The 22,337-nt window shown below is 39.8% G+C and overlaps 1 protein-coding gene across 2 annotated transcripts in view; it reads left to right on the top strand.

The window, feature by feature from the left end:
• Positions 1-22,337, top strand: part of zmp:0000001200 (dedicator of cytokinesis protein 9) — an 84,917-nt gene that overhangs the window by 23,502 nt on the left and 39,078 nt on the right. For both annotated transcript variants that reach the window (XM_053495992.1, XM_053495990.1), the window contains exon 2: positions 18,264-18,380. In XM_053495992.1, the coding sequence (XP_053351967.1) occupies positions 18,264-18,380 (117 nt within the window). The remainder of the gene's footprint in view (positions 1-18,263; positions 18,381-22,337) is intronic.

The raw sequence follows: 22,337 nt of genomic DNA, 5'->3' as shown, positions 1-22,337 counted from the left end.
GTAACCTGACACCAGCGTGTTCCCTTCTCTCTCTCTCTCTCTCTCTTACTTTTTCTTGCTGTTTTTTTCATCTTGTGCCAGTCTGATTAAATTTCTCCTGCAGTGACATTCACTACCATCTGTATTGTCTCCTTTGCTTCACCACCACTTCCTACTTTTTCCCCTCTCACTCATTTCCTCCCCACATTTCAGGCGTCTCTTTCATGCGTTGTGTGTTCTCATGCCAGCCTTCTCCGAGAAAGGACTTGCTTTCTGCTTTAAAAAGTCAGAAAGTGCTAAACGGTGGTCTGTGGCTCTGTGACCCCAATCATGGGCAGTTTGTTAATTTCAGTAAGTTGCACATAGCTGCTGGAATGCAGACTGGAATGTGGCTCGACGTCATTTGACTGTTTTTTCGAAGTCAGTGTAATCAGATAATTCCTCAAGTGTAACATAATGACTGCCATGTTGATCACACCCGCCTGGAAATTAGATTACTCTCATCCAGCTGTGCACATTGTGAATGCAAAATATAATACGATATAATTTAAAAGGTCTGGAAAGCATGACCCTTTACCACACTTTTGTACATGCACACTTGTCATGTAAGTGGTTAGTAGACCATAGTTTTGTTTGTAACATGTCATTTTTTAATTTCCATGTTCTACTTCTTTTTAACAAGTTGACATACAATAAGTATTAGAAATGTGTTTGTTAATGTTCTAGCTTAAATACTACTCAGATCAGGCATTTTCACATTTTACTGTGAAATTCCTTGTGTTTCAATACTTTTGTCAAACACTCCTGGAGTGTCTGTAGCTTTAAAATGCAAATGTGTTACTGTATGCAGTCTGAAATACTGTCTGAATGCAGTAGTATTAATTGGGACACTTTATCATCTTCATTACAAAAAATCTTAGGCCAACATTATGTGGTGCGGTATGGAGAGCCGCACCACGAGATGTTGGAATGTACAGTATAAGAGCCCTGACGCAGGGCTTTGGTGGGGGGGGTTGTTTGGAGATGCCGTGGGATTATTATTTAGGAACTTAAAGGGAAATAAAGGAAAACTAAAAACACAAGTAAACAGAGCTCCACCGTCTACGTGAGAAAAGACGTAGCTCTGGAAACTGAAACAAAAACTAAAGATCCTCTCGTGGCCTTTGCCCTTACCGAGGATTTGTAAGAGAGTAAAGGAGAGTTTGTGCTTTACACCATCAAACTGAGAGCACACACTGGATTGATGCATGCTGCTCTCTGTCTCCCCCTTCTCTCTCTCTCGCCGACGTCTTAGACAGGCAGCGGCTAGGGCTTTGCCTCTGAACAGCACACTTTGTCTGTCTGTCTGTCTGTCTGTCTTTTCATTTTCTTTCTTTCTAGGTCTTGGTCTTGTTCTTTGGCCCTTACCAGTGCTATCTAAATGACCACACGAAGTGCCGAGGTATCAGGACCCTAATATAGGGCCAGGTGCGGCGCATTCACACTGATTGCGGCGTTGCCTGGTAACTGTGTGTATAAATGACCGCGCCTTTGAACAGTTTTTTTGCACGGTTCTGCCCCTCGCACGACCCACGTCGTTACATACATGGGCCAAGTTTAGTAAAATAATCTTTGTGCAAGCATGCAAAAGACAATATAATTTTGTGTATGACAGAGTTTGGGCAAGTAAAAATAGTATTTGTGCAAATATAAGTGTCTTTCTTCAACAGTGGCATCAAATATAACTCATACAGTTGCAGTTGCATTTTATTTCACATTATGATGGTTAAACTTTTCAGTTAATTTGCGGTTTCCATCTGTGACGAACTGCAGGAAAGAATCTGTATGGATCATGAATCTGCTGTGGTCTGTTACACCACTGGAGGTTATACAAGGCTTAAAATTTGAATACACAAGGTTAAAAATGATTAAACAAAAGTACTTCTTGCATAGCAGGTGCCCTTTAAAAACTGCCAAAATGTAAGATAATTGTTTTGATCAGAAGTAGATAAATTGGATTAACATTAATGAGAAATACTTGAGGCATTTAAAGACAGATCTCTCTCTCACTCTATACACCTCCTTTACTACTTCTAATTTTGAAGTCATTTTAAAGATCAGTTTCATAAGTCTGTCACATGAGACAACCAAAGAATGAAATGAGCTTTTGAAATAGCATAAAAAAAGCAATTGAACCACTGAAATTTTTTCGAACCCCAGTGTAGAGATGTGTGCATAAAACTGTCACTGCTGCGCACAACTTATATGAGGTTTGGCATTATCCTTGTGAACAAACCTGAATAAAATATACAAATGTCTTCGTGAGCATAGCACAAGCTGCAAAGGCATAGGGAAGTCTGTATAGAGTCTGAAAAAATGAAAGAATAATGAACTAGTGATTCAATTGCCTCATATACAAAATTAGTATTACGAATAATTAGAACTGAAATTCTATTCCGAGCGGAATTAAGAGATCTGGTTTTCCTTTTAGTTGGATGCAGTTGTTAGAACCTGTCTCGAGATGTTTGAGCCTAAAACACTTACATCCACTCATTTTCCACAAGTGTTGTCATGTTGTGAGCGTGACTTCAGAGTGGATGAGAAAAGACATTTTCAGGTTGGTTCAAAAATGTTGACCACACCTAATGAAACATCCTCTGATTAATCTTGAATTTAGTCTGCCCTCCTGTCCTTCATTCAAAAGCAGGACCATGAAATCTTTTTGCTAAAGAAGGCAGTGCTGATGGTTTGTCCTGGAACGTGTGTGGTTTCTAGGGGCAGGGGTACCTCAGCTGTTAAAGCTACTGATCAGAAAGTCCAGTTCCACTAACATGCCATTGTTGGGCTCTTGAGCGCAGCCAATGACCATCAACTGTAAGTCACCATGTATAAAGGCATTTGCCAAACTTCCTAAATGTAATGTGATGTAAATGTCTGTCCTGTAGATGGCAGCAGCTGCTTAGCGAGTGCTTTAAGGATATCAGCGCGTCTAAAAGCAGCACAAAAGAAGTAACAGGGAGCAAAGTGTCTCTGTGACTACTGCTTCTCCTCCATTCTGCTTCATTCGTGGCCCTGATCACTCTGACACTGTATGTCCACACATAAGCACAGGGCTTAGAGCACAGGGCTTAGAGCACAATTTAACGCAAGGCTTCGGGTAAAATAAAATTTAAAAAATTGCGATGTACAGTATAGACAGAAAGGTGAGTGTGTAAGACAGAGAGAGAGAAAGAGAGAGAGAGCTCATCTGTCACTTTTATTCAGCCACTGGCTTGGCCTTATGTCTCTAGGGGATCCGTTAAAGTGTCACTGAGTTTATCGTTGGATGACTTTACGTAGCGAAAGTACTGCATTCTCTGTGTTGGAGTCCTGCCACCAAGGAGCAGCAGCAAAAATAACCAAACACACAGATCCACACTAGGGCTTCTCTTGGGACAAATACGTTTCAGCAGAATGTTTTGCCACAGGAAGAGGACTCGGCCCTTTGTAGCTGTGCCATTTCACTACTGGGGCCGGGTTAGCTATTGCTCTGGGTTGTGTGCGCGTGTGTGTGTTTTATATGGTCAGTACGCACAGCCAAATTAAACTTATCGGCTTACACTACATACTGTATATTGGTATTTACTGATATGGAAATACATAATGTACAGTGAGAGAGAAAAGGCTGTTTTCTAAAATGATAAAGTGAAATGCTCCTAAATTAGCTAAACAATTGTAAAAAGTAATCATAATTTCAATATTTAGACAAAAATGATCTTTTTTGTGATATCGTGTATCATAAGTTTCATCATTCCCATAAGTCTTTTTGTCTCCCTTCCTGTCTCTGTCCTGGCCGCTTTCCTGTCTTTCCTTCTCCTGTCACTCTACTGGCTGTGTTTACGCTGTGTTTAGTGTGTGTGGTTGTGTGTGTACACGCATGTGTGTGAGACAGGAAACTGGGCACTTATTGCATCTTTGTTGTGGTTCAGGTCATACAACAAGGAAGCAGCCGCTTCCTTCTAAATGAAGGAAAAGCCCATCAGCATCTCGTCCTCCCCATGGGACCACATGGCTCCTCTCTTCCCTCTGCTCTCTTGCTTTCTATCTCTGTCTATTCATCTTACAGGAAAAGGGGCATGATCAGGCCACTTCCTTTTGTTCGGTTTCATTTTACACTAAAAGCTCTGAATATCACAATCTCAGACCCCTTGGTGCGTTAGCTAGCTCCTTTGATGTCTCACACACACACGCACACACAGCGTGTGTGCCCTGATTTCTTGTATTCCTGTGCCAAGTTCAAACATTTTTCCTGGTGTCTACGGTTGTTCTGTAGTGAAGTCTTATCACATTAAGCCCAAGTCAGCAGCTCTCAAGTCTAAATAATCTCAGCGTTAGGGTTAAGTCAATGCTGCGTTCAGCTGAGATCATAACTCGGAATTCCCCAGCTACGACCAAAGAAAACGCCCCCAAAATCTTACCCGTGACCTCATTCCCACTTAAAAAAATAATAATTTAATTATTTGTCACATGTACCTTAAAGCACAGAGAAAACATTTTTCCCGCATATCCCAGTTAGGGAGCTAGGGTCAGAGCGCAGGGTCAGCCGTGTTACAGCGCCCCTGGAGCAGATGGGGTTAAGAGCCCTGCTCAAGGGCACAGCAGTGGCAACTTGGTGGTGCTGGGGCTCACCTTTAAATTAGTGTGTACAAGTATTCTCTTTAGATACGTCAACATTTGGTGGAAAATACACATTACTCATCACAAAAATTTGGCTGGGATCAGAGATCGAACCAGGCACCGTTCACAGCTGAGATTTATTTACTTTTAAGGTTAAATGCAGCTTAATGCTTTTTGGACGCTGCCAGAACTTTGTCATGATGTTTTTCGTCTAAATAACACAATCACTGACAAGAATTACACATTCTTTGATTGCAGTAGAGCGGCACAATTAATTGCAAAAAAACAACAAAATGGTTATATGGACTAATGATTTAATCGCAAAAGGCTGCAATTTATTACAGGTCATAAATGCATAGTCAGGAATGTATGTAGGGTTTATCACTAATTTAAGGATTACATTTTTTTTTGGTGGTAAATGAATATTGGCAAACATGACCATATGTGCCTTTTTGGTGGTAGCCTAGATAAATATACGTAAATACAAAATGTTAAATTTAATAGTTGAATATTGCAGTTTAATTTACTATCACAATATGTCAAAAATAATCGCAGTGTGATTTCCTTTTTTTAATGCATCAAATCATGCGGCCCTAATTGCAAGTCAGCCTTCAAGTACAAATTGCTCTAATTCTATAGCTAAATTTTCATTATGTAGCTAATGTTAGTATATTTGTCACCTGTTTAAAATGTTTAAATCTGAGTATATATATCTAGTAAGAAAGAGACACGCACACACACACACACACAAAGACGCATGTTACAGCCAGCCAAAAGAGTGAAAGTGAAGACAGCAGGTTTAAAGATTGACTGAGGTATTGATTGAGATCCTGCTTTTAAAGAAAGTGCTGAGGGAGCAGAGCAGCCCCTGCAGACCTGAACACTTTGTCAGCACCGGCCCCGAATCTCCAACTCCTGCATATTTTTCTCTGATATTTTTTCCAGACAGTGTGCGTACTGTATTGTTTTAAATCGATGAGGTTAAATGAACTTAAGCCCTGAGAGAATTAAGATAAAAAAAGTCTTGCCTTTAAATTTCTTGAGCTCTTGGGTTTGTATCCGGGAGCATGGTGTCGGCTTACTATAGGAGTTCTTTACCTCCACCCTGACTTCCTACAGTCCCCACAGCAAGTAATCGGTTTTATACCTGAATTAAATGTTTATCGTGTATAATAAAATGATTAGGGGTAGTGATGCACTCATATAGACTAAGCAGTCTACATTTTTAATAATCATATAAATCACTCTTTAGCCTCGCTTCTATGAGTTTAATATCAGTATAATAATCTAAATAAATCTTCATTTATTTCTTTTCACTGTTTTTCCAAAAAAAAATCTGATTAAGGATCCCATGTAGCCCTGAAGTTTATCAGATTAAAAAATGTATATAATCATGTTGCTTACATAATTTTCAAACAACTACTTTTGTTCATTTAAATGCACAAATGTTTTTTATCAGAGCACAGATGTAGTAAATACAAGGTCATTGCTGATCAGAGTCCAGCTCAGCGACTGGTGATTGAAAATTCCTGAATCCCTGGAAAAATTCTTGCTAGATGTTGGGAGAAAAGTCCATCATGGAAAATCTAAAGTGATGAGAAAGCAGAAATGAAGAAAGTAGAGACGACAGAAAAAATAAATCTAAGCACGTATAATTGTTTTGACATGATCGTTGTGGGAACAATAGTAATGGCACAGAGAACGTACTGTGTGTGTGTGTGTGTGTGTGTGTGTGTATGCGGATGTGCTAGTGTGAGACATGCTGAAACGAGTGAGAGGTGAATACCTGCCCTCAGGACAGGGAAGTAGAGTATACTTTGTGTCTGCATCAAGATGTATCATTAAGTCAACAGGTTGTCTGAGTTATAAGGCAAACAGCTGGCAGTGAAGGCTTTGCTCATGTGTCAGACTGTAAACCTGTGTATGGGTGGAGAATCGCTTACTCCAGGCTATATGGCATTGCCTGAGGATACAAACTAATACACTTACATTCTGCTGAACATGTTTTTATAGCCTGGATTTCTCGGTTATTTCACAAGTGTGTGTATTCTGACCGCTTACAGTAACATGTTCTTGTAACATTTACTCAGCTCATTCTCTTATTATTCAGTGATTAATCATTAGACCTGGCATTTCAGCCTGGCTTTCACCTTAAATGGATTATTGTCCAACTAACTTGCTCTCTCTATACACACACACACACACACACACACACACACACACACACACACACACACACACACACACACACACACACAGGGGGTGGCTACATGCCTCGTCTATAATCCGCAGTCAGGATTAGTTTATCACCTCATTATTCACACACCGCATGACTGCCTTGTTCTGAACAATTTCATTTCATTTTAATGTAAAAACACACTAAACAGTATCTGTATAAACACGTGTAATAGGTTGGATTTTTAAGTGGGTGGTCGAAATAATATTTTAATAATAAAAGTATAGTAAATTCAAAGGCGGCACGGTGGTGTAGTGGTTAGCACTGTTGCCTTGCTCCTCCAGGGTCCAGGTTCGATTCCCGGCCAGGCTCGATTCCCGTCTCTGTGTGTGTGGAGTTTGCATGTTCTCCCCGTGCTTGGTGGGTTTCCTCCGGGTACTCCGGGACCTCCCACAGTCCAAAGTCATGCAGGTTAGGCTGATTCCCAAATTGCCTGTAGTGTGTGAATGGGTGTGTGTGTGTGTGTGTGTGTGTGTGCCCTGCAATGGATTGGCACCCTGTCCAGGGTGTACCCTGCCTCGTGCCCTAAGCCTCCTGGGATAGGCTCCAGGTCCACAGGACCCTGAATACAGGATAAGTGGTATAGAAGATGAGTGTGTAAGAGTAAGTGAATTCATAATAATATTTACATATAACTTACTGTTACAGTTGTTACTTCTCACAATAGCAACTCTGTGTGTCTGTGTTTATATCTTGGCTTGGATAAGCTAGGAATATCAGCCAGTGAACTTGTGAATAATTAATTAATTAATTAATTAATTAATTAATAGATAGCTAGATAGAATAGATACGTACGTACATACCTACCTACAAAGGTTTCCTTTGGTTACTGTGATTAAGGGTAGGGCTAAGTATAAGCATGGCATTGATAATAATGTAAAACTAAGGTGTGTGTCTGTGTGTGTGTGTGTGTGTGTGTGTGTGTGTGTGTGTCTGTGTCTGTGTGTGTGTAAGAAAGAGAGAAACCTACTCAAAGGCTAATCTTCTGTTTGACATGTATTTTCACTCTTTGTTTGAAAGCTGCACATTAAAGGCTCATTGTGTAACAGGGTGCACTTTGTAAATACGTGATAATAGTAAGTAGACTGCACACACCACTTTAGACACAATGGACAATAAGTCCCACAAATCCTTTTTTTTATTTTCAGAGTCAAAAAAGTGCTCGGCAACGAATGAATCAGTTTGTTGTGCTTGTTAAGTGGAATGAGGTTAAATGTTTTGGCGGCTTCAGAGTAAAATTGCATAAAATATTTACATATCTTCAAAACACTCGTAAACCAAATCAAAGAAATAATAGAAACTCAAATTATTCGTTCCACAGCCCTAAAAATAAATACATTAAATATAAAGTAATAATAAAACAAATTAACCTGCACTTTTCCTTAAAAAAAAGCAAAAATAAAATTTGTGCACGCAGGCGCTGTGCGTGTGTGACACACTAACAGAATCACTGCTGTAAAGTGAAAATAAAACAAATGAATCAGCACTTTACCTTTAAAAAGAATCGCGACAAAGCAGTGTTTCTGTGTAGAGCAGAGAGAATGAGTGTGTGTGTCTGTGAAGTCCAACGTAGGAGGGGTGTGTGTGTGTGTGGGGCACAATGTTCAAATCTTTGCTCGTCTTGCGGAACACTCGCAAACAGCGTTACTCGCAATCCAAGGTTTCACTGTAATAATCTAATCATCTCAACACTCTGATCTGTGTTAATATCGTATCGGGTGGTGTCTGGTGATTCGTGTCCCTGCTGTCTCCTGTGTGATGACACAGCGTCCTTCTTCTACAGAAGCACATACTGACTTACAGTCTATGTCTGAAATTAGCTAAATTCATACACACTGTTATACAGCATTACGATCTAGTTTCCCTTCTCTTTCCCACTCCCAGCCACAAACACATACACACTATACATGTATGTACACATAGATTCTCACCCCCCCACCCCCCTCCCCATGCTGTGAGTGTACAAGTGATGTGTAGCAGCACTCACCGCTGTCTGAGTGCACTAAGATATCCAGAGTGCACACGGCTCGACGCTACTCTTCTCTGTGGAGCCAGAGAGAAAGTGTGTCACTGATGCTTCGGAGTGATGCACAGTCACAGCTCGAGTCATGGGCTGCACCACCAGTGTAATTCTGTTTGAGGGGCTGCGCTCGGCATTCGAAAGGAATTGTGGGAACTGGAAGAGCACCAGTGCCGCCGAGCAGCATGGACCGGCGGAGATGGAAGCAGCCTGTTCCACCTACAGAGAGTCTAGAGTATGGCTCGTCAGGACTACTTCAAAGGTGTGGGACAAGAGTGCTCATGCATGTGTTTTAAGATAAGTCTTGTCTGTTGCACCTTGGGTTATTGTATGCTATATTGCATTATAGAACTTAAAAGATATTTATCAGTACGAGAGTGCTTAGTCATGGTTAGTACAATTCGTCAAACCTGAATATCATTTGCTCTATTAAAGGATATAAATGTTGTTGCGTTTTGAAAGCGTGTCATGGTTTAACAAGCAAATGACCTGTAAGATACATGCAAGTTAAAAAGAGCGGCTTGTGCGTGTTTGACAGATTTCTGTGTGAGAGTGTGTGTGCTTCCAGGAATAGATCAGGGGATCATGGAGGAGGAGAAGGAGCAATTTCCTCCTCTTCCTCACCACTGTTCAGAGATAACCTTTTTATTAATAAAGAAACAGTATGCTGATACCAGTAATACCATATGTTATGGATCTTCTCGGCATTTCCAGTTTGCATCATCGTGTCTGAAACCTGCCATGTATGAGTGAGCGCTGTTAAACAGGTCTCTTAGAGTGCAGACAACACTAATGCTTCAATGGATCGATAGATGTTTACGGGTAGAAAACATTAAACTGACCGTACCTGGTCCTGTAACGTGCAAATGCTACAAATGTATGGTGTGTGTATGTGTGTGTTTGGGGTAAAGTATGTTTAGTAGAAAGTCATGCTCTTTCATGTTATTGTACTTGGCGTAGTGATTAGTGCAGCACAGCCTTTTCCTTCCTCTTTTAAACGTTCTGGTTTTACTGGGACAGCAGGAGTGAGGGGAAGGGGTGAGGGGTCATGATTGTAGTGCACAAGGTAGAGCTTTTAGTATCCTTCAGCCGATTCTCACTGGTAAATCTGTTCCGTCACTTAGAGGTAGCGGTAAATGGAGAGATTTTTAGCTCTTCCTGGGTTTTAGCCTTTGAAGTATTTAAAGCCGCACTGCAACTTCTTTTACTGTTATCTCCATCCACTCTGTGTGTGTGTGTGCTCTGTGCGGGATTGCGGCATAGAGTGAATTGAAACTTGATAAGTCTAACGGAAGTTGTTTAATTGCACCAGTGCAGAGATAAAATAGGCTACTATACAATAAAAGGTAAACAACATATAAAGTACTGTAAAAAGTAAAAAAAAATATGAAAAAATGTCTCAGGGTTATATAGTGTAGACATAAAGCAAAGCATTAGCCAAGCTGTTTGTTTGTACACATGTGGAGTTAAAGTAAATCTTGTTACGTACACATTTCCTCACACACGAATTTTCCAAAAAAGTGTTAAAGCAACATATCTAAACATAAACTATTTTCTCTGAAAAAAACCTTTTACTCACGCTCACACTTCTCCACTTGCTTGGAGTAACTGCTTTATTCGGTTTATTCTGGGTTCCCTGCCTATACTGGGAGCGTTGCATGTGTGTGGCAAGGTGATAACAGCACCACTGTTGTCTCTGTGCAGGCAGGTGAGGGCGATGAATGTGTCAGGTAAATTGCACACGGGGGCAGTGTTTGATCTTTTATACCATTTAAAGAGGTAAGGTGAAAAGCTCAGGGGTGCTGCATGTTAGTGCTGTGCTGATTTATGTGTTTTACTACAGGATGTTGTAGCAGGGTCAAGAGATGTTCTGATGATGATGATGATGATGAATTGACAGAAAATTGATTGAAAGCGACTGAGGTTAAATGTCAACATCTGCGCTATTTTTTTCCCGTAGAAGTGCTACTACTGTAATGCAACAGCTGCATACTCTTTTCATGCATGCAATCTTAATTGCAATCTTTTACCGTGATCAGATGTGAAAACCCTGCTGTAGTTTATTTGCAAGCCTCCGTTCTTTTTTTTTTGATTGAATGTTGTTCATTTCCCTAAGTGAAGAGGAATTTACAGTAACTGCAGTAGATGCCTTTGGCTTTTTTTTTTTAATTAAAGTGTATAATGATTTCGCTCAGCACAAGGCCTGGCTCATGCAGTAGAAAGACACACAAACATATTGTATATGTCTGTGGGGCTCTTTCAGGATATCTAGCACTCATGTTACATACGGTATACACTAACATACGGTTTTCTGATGAAGATTAAGGATCTCATGGCATGGCCTTTTCTTCTTGGATAAAGTAGAAGGGAGCTTTCCAGCTGGACTGACAACAGAGATGTAGCTCTGGCTTCCTTCCCACTTTGCCAAGGCATTATTACTCACTTTTCTGCTCAGATCTAATTATTTTGGGCTTAATCACCTTGTTTGTATAGTAATCAGTTATTATCTTTAATAATTTGATAATGGGTTATCAAATCCACACTGTCAAAAACAGCAACGTCACATGTGTGATCCACGTGTCATAAAAAGCTGACATGTTTTTGTCATCGTGGTATACATGATTGCTCTGAAGGTTGGTAACTCTTAGTAACTCTTCAGCTTTTCCTGATGCAGAGTAAAGATGACGGGCCGAGATAAAGACTTTTCGCTGTCATTTTAGCTTCTACTGGAAGGCCAAGAAATGTAATTGTGCCTGGAAGAGAAGAGGAATAATGTGAATTCTAAGTGTTTAATAAGTGGTCCGAGTGTGTTCATTACAGTTCTGTAGCCGTGCATCAGATCAGTGTCTGCTTTGAGATCACATTCTAATATCTCTCAGATCTGACGTGGAAAATAACATCTGTTTTAGGTTAAGTCACAAAATTGACTTCGAGTCAAAAATGATCCGCACTCTGGCTGTAGAATGTATTTTAATTAACTTTTTAAAGGAGATGAATATTTTTTTTTTGACATACTCTCATTGCCCTTCAATACATTTTGTCCGTCTGTCAACAAGTTTCATACTAAATTGTTTAAGAATGCAAGGCGGGAATGCACTTATTTATCAGGAGTGAATCTTCATCCTCTAAGCATTACTTTTAGGGGACCAAATAAGTGAACGTCCGATGGAGCAAGATCAGGACTATAGGGAGAATGCTTTAACACCTCAAAACTAAGTTTTTGCAACAGTAATGATTCCCTTAAAGAAACGTTCACTTTCCCTAGAGTGTCGGTTCAAAAATTTTTATGCAGACATCCAAACGCTTCTGTTTGTTTGTTTCTGCACCAGTTACACCTACAAAAAATGTACTAGCGAACGCTGCTCTTCTTTCATCCAAATCACAAGCTGGGCATTAATTTTTGCCCGCACCGTATTTAAAGATGAACTGAAGTAACACATTCACACCTGCACTGCAGTGACTGGGAAAACCATGAATAAGACAATGCAGCCAACTGAAGTTTTAATATAACCGGAATGCGGATACGTTTTTTAAACTTTTTTTAATAACTTAATAAAATAGGCCCTCAGTAATGTCCAGTGGAAACTGTATTTTCTAATACTTTTGGGGAAGTAGGATCAGGTGTGTGTGTGGGTGTACTGTATGTGCGTGTGTGCGCATTCCAGATGACACCCTATGAAGCTGATGGTTATTACATCAGTCTCTGCTTGTAAAACTGACAGTCTCTGCTTGTACACGATAGGAAGCTGTGAGTGATATCACACATGCTTGCTCTGATCCAGAGAGCAGACACTCGTACCCTTAGGAAGAGACGGACTAGAAGGCATTCTGACCTCGTGCCTTTGACGATCTGCAGTCACATATAATGAAATTGTGCACGAGCCCCCAGGGTTACAAGAAGGAAGGAAGCTTATGTGTGATGCAGCGGAAGGATGATACAGTGTTTCCAGAGTGAGGCTGAGAGGAGAGAAATGTACTCATGAAGGAGGTGTTTAGGGAGCAGGTAATGCACAATACAAAAAGGAAAAACATGTCCCTTTGTTGCCCCACATGGCTTTCCACCCTGATAAGATAAATGCAGGTGTTTGAGATCTCTCTCTCTCTCACACACACACATAAAATCTAATGCAATCCTGGACACAACATAATAGATAAATAAACAAGTAGGTACTTAGCAAAAAGGTTTTTTTTGTTTTATTTTTCTCATAACCATAACCTTGTTGTGATTTCAGCACTTAAACATTCACATCTGGAACAGATAACAAATATTTGATTAAGACACGCCCTTTACTCTGTGCAGCGGGGTTGACCGTATATTTGAAGTATGACATATTTCCAGTGTGGGTTTTTGTTTTGTTTGTTTTGTTTCTGCTACATTTTAGCTCATTGCTCAGTATTGATCTCTTCAACATCTGTCTGGTCTACTTTTCCCAATAACTAGTCTGCTAACTAAACTAGTAATGAATTATCATGTTTGGAACAGAGTGGGATATGATTTTAGAATCAGAGTTTTAGTCAACATTAATTTAACACTTATACAATATGCACTCTCAAAATATATCACAGCACCGAAAATGTTATTAGTCAAAGTTTTGCTCAGTACCCTAACTTGGCATTTTTATTTTGTGAATCGAAACACCACTTATTCAGTTTAATACGGAAATGTATGTTTTGTATTAAGTTATAACTGGCTTGAGTCGTCTGTGACGCGTTAACCAATTAAAATAGTTTTTTACTCTACCTTTATGGTTAAAGAAGGCACAGCTTGGTGGCTAAACATGTGGCCTCACACCACCGTGCTTGGTAGGTTTCCACTCCACCAGTTCATGCACAAAGACTGATGGGGAGGGGGGATATATATATATATATATATATATATATATATATATATATATATATATATATATATATATATATATATATAAAATTTTGTGTGTGTTTTTTTTTTTTTTTTTTTTTTTTTAAGTGCGTTTATATATACCCCACCACACCTCCCCTCACAATAATAACTGCATATGGTTAAATACGACTTTATTTATAGTTAAAACTTATGAAGATCCTCAAAGTGGAAGTTTAGTTTTGTTTTGTTTTTAACTAAATTTAACTACAAGGTTTGTACACACCTGTCCAGAGAGCTACACAAGCTTGTTCTATAGTGTGTACGAATCTGTGTGCAGTGGCGTGCGGGTTTTGTCTGTATGTGGTGGGACGTGATCCATTAGTATGGAGGTAAATTCCATAGGCTCAGCTCAGGCTTGAGGGAGGAGTGTGTGTGTGTGTGTGTAGAGTAGCACAGCTGAGTGTAGGAGGAGCTCTCCTGACAGTGCCTACAGTGAGTTAGAGAGAATAGCTTTGGTGTATGTGTGTGTATGTGTGTGTGTGAGACAGAAAGAGAGAGAGAGAGTTGGGGAAAGAAAGGAGTAGAATTGTAGAGTTCTGTTAAGTTTCACTGCTGAAGGCTGAACTCGACTGGACATGCTGGCTGCTCCATCCAGTCACCGTTCTACACTGGACAGACCCACGTCCGGTGATTCTCCTGGATTGTAACTAAAGAAGATTGGAGAATTTTTGAACGTTTTTCGGGGGGGACTGGGAAGAGAGCTAGCTGAAAGCATGCAGGGCAGGGTTAAAGGGCCAAAGATGGTGATTGAATCTCCACAACAATTTAAAGCCCAGCCTGTTGTTGAGCCAGAGCAGGGCGGCAACTCAGCACAGACAGTGGTAAGACCCACACACACACGCACGCACAGACACACACTGCAACAAGTGCACCAGTTTGATGATGTGGAAATAGCAGTCTTGAAGTTGTAAAAGTCAGAACTTTGACTATGTGGCTTCTTATTGAACAAAATGAGGCCGGTGATAGTAGTGGGATAAAGAGGAGATTAAAGGAGGAACATAAATGAAATGAAGAAAAGCAGATAGGTGATTATTGAAGAAAGTATTTAGTGTTTAATTGGAGAACACAAACGAAGTGCAAAAAAGCCTAACTTTCTTAAAATGGACTAACAGACTGCACTGTTTGTGCTGATAGTAGTAGACTCGAGTGACTATTTCAGCCTTATTTATTTCTCTGGGTATGCGGAGCTGTAATGGTACAAGTGTCGCCCCATAAATAAACATCTGCTCTCCTAACCGCACCAGCTGTTACGGACTGTTACAGGAGCATTAGTTGGGGCTTCCCAACACTTAGCCACTCAGCACCCCGTACTGCACTCGGAAGGAAACCTTTTTTTTTCGGAGCTCTGGGCGATGAATATGGTTGATTGTCATATAATTTTTCCCAGCGCAGCACAGTTACCTGGAATTGCAGCGAAACACAGACAATCCATGAATACTTTACTTTTAAGGAAAATGGTTCCAGTGCAGAGGCAAAGCATTTGGTCAAAGCATTAAGATGTAAAACTTTCCATTATATGCGAGTCAGTGGTGTCAATCACAGCTATTCTATCTTTCAAATATTTAATGTACAAAAGGAATGACCTGTGATCAGGAGGAAAGTGTGTGTGTGTGTGTGTGTGTGTGTGTGTGTGTACAGTATATGGATGAATGGATGGATCAGCAGACTAACCCAGCTTCCAGTTCTCCTGTGAGCTTTAGTGTATGAAGCATTTTGTCAGCAGCATGAATGAGACCCTGCTGCAAGCATACTGTATGGGACGCATCATCACAGCCTAACCAACAGTGGGAGTAAAGCGCACACACCCCCAGCAGACAGTACCACACTGAGATCTGAACGCATTCCACAGTCCTGACTAAATGAGAGCTCAGCCACAATAACTGCATTTCATGTCATTGTGAACACAACTGTCCAAACCTTCGTGGCTTCTCTGATGCCTTTAAACCTAAATAAAGGCCCGAAGTTCCTGTGTGCACAAAGATCCGGTGGATTCTTCACCGCATGTGACTCTGTGACTTGGCATGCATTCTCAGTTTGGACAGAAGTTGTTCAGGAAATAAAGTTTTGATGATAATGAGCTGAGGATTAAATGAACATTTTGTTGTTTGTGTTTATCGTTACTTTTAGGTGGAGCAGGCTTGTGTTCATTGTGTATAATTTAAAGGACACTTTTAATTTGTTTGGTTTGGAACTTTTTTGTTGTTGTTAGTTTAGACTAGTTTAGTGAACTCTTCACCCTTACTCGGGTGTACACCAAGCAATAGAACCCTGGTTCACCTCAAGGAGCCCTTATCAAACTGGTTTAGGTTCTTACTGGTGAGAATACCATTTGATGACGGTTTCCACCAAGCCTCCTCAACCAGGGACTTGAATAATCAGCTTTTTCGTCTCGTCTTTAATACATTTAAAGGTGCTGTAGAATTTTTTTTTTTTGTTTTATGTAAGATGAAAATTAACACCACTTCTCTGAACAGAGTTATATATTTCCAGAGAGCTCATTTTATTGAATATTATAATATATTGATGTACAGTACTAAAGGGCTGGGTTTTCTGTTAATATTTTTCTTAAATGGAAACACACCTGTGTGACCTAAAAGAACACCGAAAATAGACGTCACCATAAATCTAACTGCAGATTTTACCAAAAAGAACTAGATGTGAAATCGGCCAATGTTTGTGGTCTGATACAGGTCTGTATGACATGATGTTATCTCTTACTCTGTTTTATGACTTACCGCTTTGTCACCTGGCTGTCATATGATTCTCATTACTGTTATGACTATAAAGCTTCTGTGAGCTTATGATTAACCTAAAATGCACACTTTTATGCACAAATAGTTGGGTGTCTGAGTCATACTCTCTGATGTTTGATGCTTTCGTCTATGAGAAACCTGCCGTGCATGCCGTTTTATCAGCAAGCTCTTTATCACTGGCTCATCTGCACGCGTGTCTTGTCTTTGTGCTGTAGAAGACTGTATGTAGAGTATATGCACTCATGTACTCGGATGAAATGAAGCAGAAATGTGAAAAAAAACATGTATTTTCATGGGCGTGTACAGTATGTTTAATATACAACTGCATGTTCCTCTATAGTAGATATAGGGTTCAGTTCTGATGTCAGAAGTGAAGGTGTGTGCTTGTGCTCCTAATCCTATAGTGGATCAGATAGCAATGCTTATAGTAAAACTATTCCATCTCCATGGTGATCCCTCTGACATCACCCAGCTAATATCAGCACCAGATGTGGAGCAATCTGCGACCTCGCTGAATAGAGAGCGCTGAAATCATACTTACTTCCTGCGCGCACAAACACACACACACATCATTCTAATTAAAGCATATCATTACCAGCCCTGAGTCTCCTCATACCTGCCCTGTTCAGTCATCTCCTGGTGATACCTTTGCTGTGTCCAACCTGTACCTTATTGTTTAAGGTACAATAAAAAAAAAGAGGAAAAAAAAGAGGAAAAAAAAGAAAAGCATTCGACATGTGTGTTTAGGAAACTTAAACAGTCTAAAGTTTTTTTTGTCATTTAGTGTGACAATGAAACACCTGTTTGACAGGAAATGGCCATTCAAGACGGAACAGTTTTTGTGTGTTTGAGTGAAACGAGAGCTCTGACGGACCCACCTGCATAAATGTAGAAGGGTTGTACCTGAAGTAATGCAAAAGAGAGAATAACATTTTTATTAATCGAGACAGGATGTTCATCCTCTATACACAGGTGCTACTCAAAATCATCGAACCCAACTCTGATCTAAGTTGATGGTCCCCCTGTGTGGTGTGTCTTTCAGTAAAGCCCTCGTAAAAGAGTAGAGGACCACAATCTTGTGGATTAAACGTCTAGACCAGCTGAGACTAAGATTTCATGAGAGTTGTGTTTACGCGCAGGCATAGATAACCAGTTCCTCTCCTGATAATGTAGTCATAACCAGCTAACAGTGCTGTATATTCTGACACTAAAATAGCCATGAATGTTAAATGATGAAATAAAAAAAGTTTATGTTTTCTGCAAAGGGCTGAGGATGAGACTTTAAGATTGCTTGAAGGCCCATGAACACTGGGAGGAAAACTACACACATGTACAAATAGCTCAGGCTTGTCACACCCAAAAAGTCCAGATCAGTTAACGTGCTCTCCCCTTTTCGCTTCCATCTGGTGTCTGTTTTCTTAGAAAAAAGCAGGTTTTCATTGTTTCTGTTCTTTCCATATCCTTCCTATTATTACACTCACTTGTAATAAACATGAGCTCTCTTAAATTATGTTGCTTCTAAGCATAAGATTGGGAAATAGTTTGTGTTTCTAGAAAGTGTACTGTAAATATTTTACCGGTTGTGAAATGCAAGTGAGCCATGTTGTTTGATGATATCATGGAACCTTGGCCTGCACTCATAGATTACTTTTTTATATTAATGAGTACTGACTTTTGTTATGTGTGCTATTCTGAGCTTGTCTCAGTTCAAATAATGACTGTGATTCTGTGTGTTTACAGCTCAAGCCACGGTTGATTGAGCCATTGGACTATGAGAGTGTCCTGGTCCAGAGGAAGACTCAAATCCTTAGCGATGTTCTCCGAGACATGCTGCAGTTCCCTCTGGAGGATATTCAGGTGAGACTATCTGGCAACCCAGATTTAATCAGATCATGCATTTTAAATGTGCAAATCATTTAGAATGATGGCTGCACTGAAGTCATTGGTTATACACAGGGACGTAAATGCTTATTATTAAGCAGGTGAATGGTTCACAAGGGTACAGCTGGAGGGCTGGGTGAAGGGTAAAGGTATAGTGTTCCATAATAGGGTGCAAATTCCTGAGACACACCCAGAACACACACGCATGCCTCTCTAGTTACCCGAAAAGAGGCTTTTCTCATCGAATGTGTTACTATGCCACTAATAGTCTTATCGGGTTACCAGGTAATTCAACTGGATTTAAGCAATTTTCTAACTGTCAGCATAAAGACTTAAAAACACTGACTGAATTTCCGAACACTTGACTCTTTAGCAGCAAGTAGCTGTAAAAGACCTGCACTTTTCCCCAATGAAAAATGCATAATGAAATAAAAACCTCAATTATGTAGTGCTCATCAATTCTACTTTACTTTTTCATATAAAAAAAAAATATGCTAGCTATTAAAAGAGTGTTGATACTATCTTATTGTTATGAAACATAGGTTTGCATAGGGAACAAATAAAGCAAAAAACTTCCTTTAGTCTTTGTCTCATTACTCGAATTAACTGTTTTGTTAAGATTATAACAGTGCTGTTATTGGAAAATAACCAAAAATGAAGCGGTAAAATGAGTTACGAGGAATATTACTGATTAATCATTCTCCACAGATAAACAGATTAGGAAGATATTAACTAATAATATTTCTTTTCTACAATATTTCCTATCTGCGGCTCGGTTGAGTAGTTGTTAGCACTGTCGTCTTGCACATCCAAGGTCGAGGGTTCTATTCCCGCCTCCGTCCTGTTGCATAGAGTTTGCATGTTCTCCCTGTGCTTTGTGGGTTTCCTCTGGGTACCCCAGTTTTTTCCCCCACAGTCCAAAGACATGCAAATTAGGCTGATTAAAGTTCCTAACAGTGCCTGTAGTGTGTGTGCTCTGTCATGGATTGATTGGCACCCTGTCCAGGGTGTACCCCACCTTTTGCCCAAGGTCTCCTGGGATAGACTACAGGCCCACATGACCCTGTGTAGAAAACGAAAGACAATTTTGGACGACAGGTTAATTTCCACTATGTTTGGAGACATTTGGGACACCCTGTACTTACCTAAGCAGATTGGCAGCAGTTACAATTTTTGTTTATCAAAGAGCAACATGTTATACAGTACGTTTCTTTCATTTACAATTTGTGGAACTTTCACAAAGATACTGTTATTACTTAAATTATAGCAGCTATAAAGAGTCCTTTCCTTAACACTAGCAGCCTTTTTGTTGCTTTACATTTATGTTATTTATGATCTTGCAGTCATGTTACCAAGAAACTTTTATGTTTACAGATTTTACATCTGAGTGTTAAAAAGCACTGACACTGGAGACTCTTTCACTGCTTAATAAATGTCTTCTCACCTAAAATCTCCCGATCTTAACAATTACCTGCAACTGCTAATCCTTCTAAAGTTAACAGCACCATAGTGTTAATGTTGGCATTGTGTACGTGTTGAGTGGAAATTGTAAGCAGTGCCAACCTGTTGCGTTTAAAAGATAAATTTGTGCTACAGGAAGTACTGAACAGAAGACCGTTGTTATATAATTAGATATGGAGCAGTATGGCAGTGTCAGATTTAGGATGTGTGTGTGTGTACGCATGTGTGTGTGCCTGGAGCTCAGGTTGCTGGTTGTTTCTGAGCTGGTGTGTGAGTGGGAGGTCTGCTCAGACAGCTATACAAACACACGCACACACACACAGAGCATGCTCAGGGAGAGGAGTGGCACACTTGGAAGGGGACAGTGACCCTGCAGACCTGAGGTCACACCCTTCTACTAGTTTACTATTTAAAGTTTATGGATATTGTCCATTATAAAAATGTCTCAGTGTAAAATTTAACAGATGTTTGCTGATTGTAATTATTTCATGCAGGCAATGAGAGAAGGACATGACGTAAGAGTATTAGATAGACCCTCCAATTTATATATTTGGTCATGTTTTGGATGAGCAGCTATGATTTCCTCCAAAGCCGAGATGGCCAAGTGTAAATAATTACTGCACACCATATCTCGCACACAACACAGGATTACATTTACATTTACGGTTATGGCATTTAGGAGACACTCTTATTGACAGAGACTTGCATAGTTGCCTTGAAGTCTCTATCGATAAATACATCTTTATACCGGTTCACTAGGCTTACTGACCATCAGTACCAGTTAAAGGTTTTTTTAATCCAAGTGCTTAAGGAAAATGTAGGTGGCTCAGTGTTATGCTTCTTGCCTACCATGCGGGAGGTCCAAGTTTTATTCACAGCCAGTGCCCCAAACCACCATCCTTAGTGCTGGTCCCAAACCCGGAGAGAAATGGGAGGGTTGCGTCATCGGCCGTAAACCCCGCGCCAAGTTGAATGGTGGATCAGACGTGGCGACACCTTAATGGAAGTTTCTGAAATGAACAATACCTTAAGGAAATGGTAGGTCTTTAAAACCGTGACTCACTTGTTCAGACATCTAAAGGAAGTGTGTTCTACCATTTATGTGAAACTTGATTCATGACTTACTTGTATCGACTTTTTTTTTCTATTTTATTATATTTTATATTAATAGTTTTTTGGTTACACATACAGGTTTATGGTTTTAAGGCCAAGCAGCAGTAATTCTTAGACATTTGTTTCAAATGCAGCTTGCACTTTGGCAATTAATATTTGTGGTGGTTTTTGTAGTTGCTTTGCTGTGACTGTTGCAGATTTTAGAGCAGCAGATCATGCCAGGATCCTCAACAGCCTGAAATGATGTGCAATACCAAAGACACGTCGAAAGCATTTTTTAAATAAGGCTCAAATATTTTTTCATAACGGATTGTAGAGTCCAAAAATAAGCCCATTACTGTACCATGTTAATATAAAAAAAAAACCTCACATATACAGTACAGGTGAAGCAAACCCTTTAAAATGGCTAACTTTAAGTCTGCAAACTAAACACTACTAAATAGTGAGATCTAATAGACTACGTACACTGTGTGGCAAGTTGTGGCAATGTGCTTCTACAGTATAGTCACTATAGTATCCAAAACAAGGGTGTCCAGGTTCTGTGGTTCGGCATGAGTTTGGCACAGTTTGTATAGGCGTAAGTAATTACATCATGATTTAAAAAAACCTGTGGCATTTCATAGGCAAAACCAATTAGAAGGTGATTTGGGGCATGTGATGTCACAGAGTAAGTAAAGTGACCAAGAACCATCAAGAAGTTCAATTCAGGACTGTTTGGCACACGTTATCAAAAAGTTTGGTTATGTAAAAAAGGCGGTTAGCTGGATTATTGCTGCTCAACTGATTTGTTGCTACTGGATGTTTAAAAGATTTCACAGGACTTCACATAATATACTGTTATCATTGAGGGTTTTTATTATAATTAAAATACTCTGTGTATTCTAAAATTTGATGATTGTTTTTTTTTTGTTTTTTTTTTTTTTTTTTAAGAGACCACCATTGTGATTTTGCATTAAGACTTACAGTAACTTGCTTTAGTCCAGTTTTAAATTCTGTCAGATTGCAGAATAAAGTGGCAGGGTGACTAAGAAAATAAAGAAAAAATATTTAGATGTATTTATTTATGTATTTAGATGTGGTTTTCTCTGAATCAAGAATGAGAATGGAATACAAAACAGATCTAACCACAATAACCTAATAACTTGCTCACTCGAACTGACAGCTCTTAGTACCCAGAGAGAGAAAGAGCGAGCATATTACCTGGTTCTTTCCCCTGATTTTGCTCTGTAATATTAGTAAAACCTTTGCCAAGCTTGGGTGTGGACTGGATGGTCCGTGGGCGACCCCTTCACGGGAGCAGCCGAAAGACTAACAACAATAACAACAACTAATGTCTTTCTCATGTCTGCGCTTTAGGCT

This window comes from Clarias gariepinus, chromosome 5 (genome assembly GCF_024256425.1).
Source record: "Clarias gariepinus isolate MV-2021 ecotype Netherlands chromosome 5, CGAR_prim_01v2, whole genome shotgun sequence".
Classification (NCBI taxonomy): Eukaryota; Metazoa; Chordata; class Actinopteri; order Siluriformes; family Clariidae; genus Clarias; species Clarias gariepinus.
This window is presented reverse-complemented; position numbering and strand designations above follow the sequence as displayed.